At 40.7% G+C, this 8,499-nt stretch overlaps 1 protein-coding gene across 2 annotated transcripts; it reads left to right on the top strand.

Moving 5' to 3' along the window:
• Positions 1–4,242: 4,242 nt before the first annotated feature.
• On the top strand, positions 4,243–7,758 carry epgn (epithelial mitogen homolog (mouse)). Of its 2 annotated transcripts, none has more exons than XM_081703754.1 (5): positions 4,243–4,382; positions 4,570–4,728; positions 5,295–5,406; positions 5,688–5,840; positions 6,305–7,758. In XM_081703754.1, exons 1-5 carry the CDS (start codon positions 4,355–4,357, stop codon positions 6,357–6,359), a joined length of 507 nt encoding a protein of 168 aa, XP_081559880.1. In that variant the 5' UTR covers positions 4,243–4,354; the 3' UTR covers positions 6,360–7,758. The 2 variants fall into 2 exon arrangements, with proteins under 2 accessions (XP_081559880.1, XP_081559879.1); XM_081703753.1 differs by having other exon boundaries at positions 5,289–5,406.
• Positions 7,759–8,499: the final 741 nt, after the last annotated feature.

Raw genomic sequence — 8,499 nt, 5'->3', positions numbered from 1 at the left:
CATACCAATCGTAAAATATGGAGATGCTAGTGTGATGGTCTGGAAGACTTGCTGTGGTAAATGGAACCATGAATTCCGCTATCTACCAAAAAATCCTGAAGGTCAATGTCCGGCCATCTGTTCATGACCTCAGGCTGAAGCGCACTTGGGTTCTGCAGCAGGACAATGATCCAAGACACACCAGCAAGTCCACCTCTGAATGGCTTAAGAAAAAACTAAATGAAGACTTTGGAGTGGCCTAGTCAAAGTCCTGTCCTGAATCCGTTTGATATGCTGTGGCATGACCTTAAAAATGCAGTTCATGCTCGAAAAACCTCCAATGTGGCCAAATTACAATAATTCTGCAACGAGGAGTAGGCCAAAATTCCTCCACAGTGTTGTAAAAGACTCATTGGCAGTTATCGCAAACACTTGATTGCAGTTGTTGCTGCTAAGGGTGCCTCAACCAGTTATTAGGTTTAGGGGGCAATCACTTTTTCACACAGGCCCATGTAGGTTTGGATTTTTTTCCCCCTTAATAAAAACCTTCATTTAAAACCGCATTTTGTGTGTACTTGTGTTATCTTTGTCTAATATTTAAATTTGCTTGATGATCTGAAACATTTAAGTGTGACAAACATGCAAAAAAAAAAAGATATCAGGAAGGGGGCAAACACTTTTTCACGTGGGTGCGTGCGTGTGTGTGTGTGGATATATATATATATATGTATGTGTGTATGTATGTGTGTGTATATACATATGTATGTATGTGTGTATATGTGTATATATATATATATATAGGGATTAACAGTCAGGCTGCCTCAGATGAGTATGATATGTGAGAGGCCAAGAGGGCTTTAAATGTCATTAGTACGAATCACGAAAGTGTACCAGGACACACAGACTGTCCAATGGCACACATCCAGCACTTTAGACCCACCAACATTTTCCATAGGCTGGTCAATAGCACACAACCAGCACTTTAGACCCTCCCACATTTACCACAGCCTGGCCAATGGCATACAACCAGCACTTTAGACCCGCCCACATTTACCACAGCCTGGCCAATGGCATACAACCAGCACTTTAGACCCTCCCACATTTACCACAGCCTGGCCAATGGCATACAACCAGCACTTTAGATTCACCCACATTTACCAATCAAAAAATGAACTGTATGTTGATTTTGTAGACATAAACAGCAAAATGAAAATTTGCACAAAAACTCTTGTGTGTAAAATAAAAAAACAAAAAAAATGAACCATTTCTGATTTCTTTCGTTTCCGGTTCAGTGCATGAATAAAAAATAAGGGGACGTTTTCCTATTGTCTATTTTAGGATTAGAAATGCAAAACAGATTAACGAGAGGTACATGGAGCATTTAGGTGTGCTGTTTATTTGACTTTATGATTAGATGGTGAAACTGTCAAACCAAACAAAGAACATCAACAGAACCAAAAATGAGAACTGACACGTTTTTCTGTTTTTCAGGGTCGTTTCTGAAAACGAAATTCAAGTGACCAAAGGTACACAGACCTCTGGTTCTGCCCGAGAAGCAGGTCATTTCTGATCTTATTTAAGGCACCAGCACACGGCAGGCTGTTTTATTAACTGTGATGTTAATGTGGCTCAAGTGTGATGTTGCTTCATCACAGTAGTTCAGCGCGGGTCTTCCTGAAACCTTCCACCCACTCGCTGATCCAGAGACCCCACCTGGATGGGATGCGTCCTGGAGTGTTGGAGTGTGAACGCAGCTTGTGGTCAGAGAGATTCCTGCTGCAGAGGACCAAGCAAGCAAGAGAGAGTCTACATTCATTAAAAAGCTTGAAATATGTCACAGTTCAGTGGAAGGGAAGAATGTGCTCTGCTTTTGAATCCTTAACATGGAACTTCAGAGTTTGTGTCTGGACATGCAGAGACATTTGTACATCATCTAGGCAAAAGAATGACACCAAACAGAAAAAAATCTAACGATTTCTGAATTCCTAATATGGCATTTGCGGAACAAAAACATGTGTTAACTCGTGGAACAGAAATATAAAGTTTAATTACAGAAGGGAGGATGGAAGGAGAAGTGTCTCATACTGGTAATCCCAGATTTATACATACTGGTAATCTCAGATTTATATATGCTTTTTAATCCCAGATTTATACATACTGTTAATCCCAGGTTTATACATCTTTTTAAACATGAACCCCAAAGCACATTTAGCATGGTTATTATCTCCAGACATAAACATGTACATGTGTTCATATATGTAGCAGGTTCCTGGGTGTCAGGTGATGACATACAGGTGTTCTGGTTCCCTGTCTGCTTGAAAGGAGTGTAGACAGTCTTGAGTCCATATAAAGGGAACCGGAAAGGGAATGTTTGTGTGTGTGTGGGGGAGGCACTGTAGGTGAGCCTTTGTCAGTGGAACAGGTCCAGGATGCTAACACAAGGCCCTTCTCCAACTCACCTCTCAGTCTTCCCTTCACACGCTAATGTTCTAATACAGCAGCTCGCTACAGAGGAAAGTGTTGTTGTGATAGTAAACAAGGAAAGAAAAACACCCCCACCGTAGTTTTTAAGTGTAGTATTTTTGTAGCGGCTCACTGGTGACTGGGAGAACCCAACTGATGAGAAAGTCCTCCTCCCTCTGACAATTAGATGCTTCCAGTGAGGCAATTTCTTTCAACCGCATAACCGGTGATTGTGAAATCTCCCAGCAGTAGTGAGAGCGTCAGAGCTCACGTCAGCTGAAAGTTGGGATAAAGTATCACGCAGTCCTGGACCAGCGCCAGACTTAACCAGAGGCAGACTCCATGGCAACAACATAATTGTGCCAGCGTTTACCTTTTGATGCTCTTTTTCCTAGTCTTCCGTTGTCTTCCCTAGTTTTTCCTAGTCTTCCGTTGTCTTCCCTAGTTTTTCCTAGTCTTCCGTTGTCTTCCCTAGTTTTCCCTAGTCTTCCGTTGTCTTCCCTAGTTTTCCCTAGTCTTCCGTTGTCTTCCCTAGTTTTCCCTAGTCTTCCATAGTCTTCCCTAGTCTGAGCTCAGCACCCTTCTGCAGGCACAGAAATACTCTTTTTTTTACAAATACTTTTGGGGCAGAATGTGTAACATAAGACAACAATTAACAGATGTTTGGTGTTTTAGTTTGGTGTTTTAATTGTACAGTTGTACACATAATTTATTTAAAGTGTGTGTGTGTGATCCAACTCTTGCCCGTATTTCTCATATTTGTGTGCTGCTCCAGATATTCTGAGTCTTGGCCATTTCTTTCTGTGTCATGTTTTCTTTCTGTTGTTTTGTCAAGTCTGGGGCTGTTGTCCCTGAACGCATGATAATATGTTAATGTAAATGTACTGAAACTGCTTTATGTTAATGTAAATTTACTTAAAATGTTTATATTAATACAAATGTACTCAAATTGTTTTACATTAATATAAATGTACTTTTACATAAAATGCACTTTTATGTAATATGACTGTACTGTTTAATGTTAATATAAATATACTCACTAATATATAACTCATAATGATGTTTATTAATATATGTTGATATATAACACTAATATATTCCCTTAAAAATACACAAATGCTAATATATACTAAAGAGTAGGGGACTCTACCACATGTAGGAGCTCTGGGGGGACTCTCCCACATACACATATATATTTACAGGAGAGTCCCCCCCCAGACCTCCTACATGTGGTGGAGTCCCCCCAGACCTCCTACATGTGGTGGAGTGCCCCCAGACCTCCTACATGTGGTGAAGTCCCCCCAGACCTCCTACATGTGGTAATTTGATACAGTCCTAGGGACCCCTTTATTCCTACATGGTGTAATTCCAGTTCTTGATTGAAATGATGTCTTTTTATCCCACTGAGTTGCAGTGAATGTCTGATCAGGTGTGATCATCAGTAAACAATTCATCTACAGCAATGATATTATACAAGAACAATTTCAATGTTTTGTATTTAATGGTGTAATTATAACCACAACCTGGAACATGAGAAGAAAGCAGCTTTTCTGGTTGCCATGTTGCTCCCTGTGTCGGTTTGTGAGTAGGTATGTGAGGAATTGAAGGCAGGTTGGGACAGCAGCCCGTGAGTCGCTTCCTTACCTGCACAGGTGAGCCTTTGCTGGCCACGCCCATGGCGGTGTGTGGGCGCAGGATGACATCCACAGCATCCCGCTGCCGTTAGCTGGGAGTGAAACCCAGCACTTCAAAAGCTCTCGCGTGATTGGCTGGCACTGTGTGACGTATCACCGCGGTGCTGAAAATTATATAAATTTCCCAGAACCAAACGGAGAAGGAACATCTGAGGAGGAGCAGGTCCAGAGCAGCAGAACGAAAAGCAGCTTTAGGAAGACCCTGTCCTCGCACGTCCATGATGTCTGTGATGAGAGTCCTGCAGGGTGAGTAACCTGGTCCAACGTTCTCCACACACCTGAACATACCTGAACACACCCGAACACACCCGAACACCGTCACTCTCCAGATTTGGGCTTAATATCTCATAATTGCTGTTGTTTCTCTGCACATTTGTGGTGCTGCCTCTGAACTGTTGAGGTGTCCGTGGTAACTGCTCTCCCATGTCTACAGCTGTCCTTGTGATGGCTGCCGTGCTGTTGCTTCACCAAGCAGCAGGGATGTCCGTAGAGGCTAAAGGACTCAACACGACCCAAAGTGTGGACCAGCCCAACTCACCAACACGGAACCCAGACCTGTCTGAACCACCAACAGACCTGCTGCTGAAACATGGTAGGACATGTTCTCACAGTCCTCACTGCACACTGGTGTTGGCTGCTGTCTTCTCGAACCATTGAGAAGTGGGAAAATAGAATAGAATAGAATGGCTTTATGAGAGCAAGGATGTATTATAAGTGTTTAATGTATTATAAGTGTTTAATATATTATAAGTGTTTAATATAAGTGTTTAACATTAATGTATTATAAGAGTTTAATGTATTATAAGTGTTTAATATATTATAAGTGTTTAATATAAGTGTTTAACATTAATGTATTATAAGAGTTTAATGTATTATAAGTGTTTAATATATTATAAGTTTTTAACTTTTATGCAGGGTAGTATTTGACCTCTAGCCTGCAGATTGCCTCAAGGAACTGTGTGTGTTTGTGTGTGTGTGCATGCATGCATGTGTGCGTGTATGTGTGTGTGTGTATGTGTGCGTGCATGCGTGTACGTACGTGTGCATGCGTGTGTGTGTGTGTGTGTACATGTATGTGTGTGCATGCGTGTACGTGTGTGTGTGTGCGTGCGTGTGTGTGCGTGTGTGTCTTATTGTATCTTCTGCATGGAGGTATAGGAGAGGAGCCTAAGGTTCAGCCCCTACTCAGGCCGTGCAATCTGGAACTTGAGAGCTACTGTCTTAATGGCGCATGCTACTACGCTCCTGACCTGGACATGCTAAGCTGCAGGTCACACACACACACACACACACACACACACACACACACACACACACACACACACACATCCTTCTAGGGAAATACGTGTACCAGCAGTCGGTGTTGAAAATTCTTACAAGTTGTTGACTTTTTTGTTTTGTTTTCAAGTTGATTACCGATTAAATATGAAACTCACTGGCATTCATGTCAAAATCATATAATGACACCATTTCTTAAAACTCAAACTGTGATATAAATTAGTGGTGTGAAAATCAAATATTTATCAAAACTGCATGTTCCTGCGTTTCCAGGTGTAAGCCGACATTCTCGGGATCGCGGTGTGAACACGAGCAGCTGCCCGCGCAGAGGCCATCGTCTCCGGAGGAGGTGATCGGGATAACCTGTGGAATTTTCCTGCTTCTCACTTGCATTGCTGTGCTGCTCTACTGCGTCTGGAAGAAAAGGTAATCTCCTACCGTGCTGCTAACATAGAGAGTAGTCCTAACTGACCCACGCCAATAACACAGACACTAGATCACTCAATATCACTCACAATATCAATAACACGTACACTAGCTCAATCACAATCTCATACCGTAACATGTACACTTGCTCAATCACAATATCATACCGTAACACGTACACTAGCTCAACCACAATATCATACCGTAACGCATACACTAGCTCAACCACAATATCATACCGTAATGCATACACTAGCTTAAACACAATATCATACCGTAACGCATACACTATCTTAAACAAAATATCATACCGTAACGCATACACTAGATCAATCACAATATCGTACCGTAACACTTACACTAGCTCACTCACAATATCATACACTGACAATAAATATTCCTCTTTAAATATTTTTATTAGCAGTCTTACCTGTGTCTTCAATCTCTATGGTTCTTCTCCCTAGGGTCTTCAAATCTCCTCTCTCATACAAGAACACTGGTCAGAATAACCCTGTCTGAGTCTTTCAAACTGTTTCAGCGCTTTTGAATCAACCTTAGCTAGGTGTAGAGTTCTCACTCAGCTCAACCATTTTAGCAACAGTCACACATTTCAAGCTAGATATTGTCCAAGACAGCACACAGCGCACCCTACTGGTCAGGAAAAGATACTTTACTTGGAACATGTTAATTTGCTGTGTAATGTAAACAGGTTAGAATGAAAAAGGGATTGTGGTAGTTTTTTAAAGAGGGAGTTCACATTTATTTATTTATTTATTGACTTGTTTCACATCTGATTCCAGTAAACATTACTGGACTATTTCTACGCAGACATATTTTAACTGTTACTAAATTATTAAATCCAATACTAAATAATTTCTTAAAACTAATTCAAATGAACCTCATCCTAAATTCAGTGACAAAATACATATTATGCACATTATATACACCTCTGCTCACAGGGCCAAAATGCTCCTTGCAATAAGACTCTGGCTATAACGTCAGTGCTCTGTTGTTGTTGTTCTAGTAGTTTCTTGTTGTTGTTTCGGTAAACCATATTTATCCACCCTGTCGGGACTACTTCCTCGATGAGTTCATGCCTACAGAGCTAAGTTGCTAAGCAACATTCATAGAAATATGTCTGAAGTAATGAATGTGAGGTAGATTCTGATATGAGTCATTTTCAGGGTGTTGTATTGCTTGGAGGCATAACTGGAACAAAGCCCTCTCGATAAAAGTGAAAATTTAACTTTTGCTCTTGTTGGAAAACGTCCACAACCAACAATGACATGTCTCACATTGCCAGAGGAGCTAGCTAGCATCAGTAGGTCATTAACACAAATACTCCGAACGTGTTTATACAATTTCCTGTTTTTAAACCAATCAAAACCTGGAACAGGTTGTCCCACCTCCAGCAACCCAAAACTACTAGGCCTAATTATGAAGAAGGGAATACATTGACCATTGTGACAAAAATGGGTCTTTGTTTTTTATTGTCATATTTAATTAAAAGATAATTCCAAATATTATTCTTTAGTTTGCTGGTAGAAAAATATTAAAATCAGAATATTAAATAAGTAAAGAAACATCTAACAGTAATCAGATGTGATTTTGGGTGAATGTCCCCTTTACAAAATGTTTTTTAAGTGTCATTATCATGTTTAATCTTTTCCTGGAATGTAATATTTCTGATCATATTTATTAGCAGTATTCATAGTAAATTATGACTTAATATATTTGTATTTATTGAGTTTGTCAATTGTTTTTAAAATCCCCCTAATTTTCCACCGCTGCGGTCTGTGTGTGTCGCGGGGCCGTCCTGCTGCTCTTCTGTGGGCTTGAGAAGTTTGCATCCAGACTGTTACATGTTGATGCACTTTTGTAATATTAAAAATAAAATCAAAATACATACAAATGTGAACACCTCTGTGCATTTGTTAATTTGTTAGTCATGTGTTTTACACCTTCTATTGATTTTGAATTTAAATAACAGCTGAATTTTAAGTAACAAAATCAAAGCTAAATGTGTATGTAGCTTTAAAAACGTAACTATTAAGAGGCTAAATGACACTGAAAAGACCAGATCCAAAGCACCTATGTGTCCAGTGTCCACACACCTGGAATGGTGTAAGGATATGTGACAGGTGTGAGGAGCACCTCCCTGGACCCTTGAGTCTTCTTTCTCCGTTTCCCGACATCCAGATGAATTTTTGTTTGGCTAAAACCAAAGGATGTCTTCCACCCTCAAGGTTAAGAGTCAAGGGGTAAGGGAGTCATTGGGCTTGCAAGTAGCCCAGCATGGCCATCTGACTACCCTTGTTTAGACCCTGTACCCTTGAGATGAACCCTAGGGTTTAGAACCTGTACCCTTGTAATGAATCCTATGGTTTAGACCCTGTACCCTTGTGATGAACCCTAGGGTTTAGAACCTGTACCCTTGAGATGAACCCTAGGGTTTAGAACCTGTACCCTTGTAATGAATCCTAGGGTTTAGACCCTGTACCCTTGAGATGAACCCTAGGGTTTAGGCCCTGTACCCTTGAGATGAACCCTAGGGTTTAGAACCTGTACCCTTGTAATGAATCCTAGGGTTTAGAACCTGTACCCTTGTGATGAACCCTAGGGTTTAGAACCTGTACCCTTGTAATGAATCCTAGGGTTT

This window comes from Electrophorus electricus, chromosome 20 (genome assembly GCF_041902795.1).
Source record: "Electrophorus electricus isolate QZ-2024a chromosome 20, ASM4190279v1, whole genome shotgun sequence".
Taxonomy (NCBI): Eukaryota; Metazoa; Chordata; class Actinopteri; order Gymnotiformes; family Gymnotidae; genus Electrophorus; species Electrophorus electricus.
The sequence above is the reverse complement of the archived record's forward strand: the minus strand, read 5'-3'. Positions and strand labels throughout refer to the sequence as shown.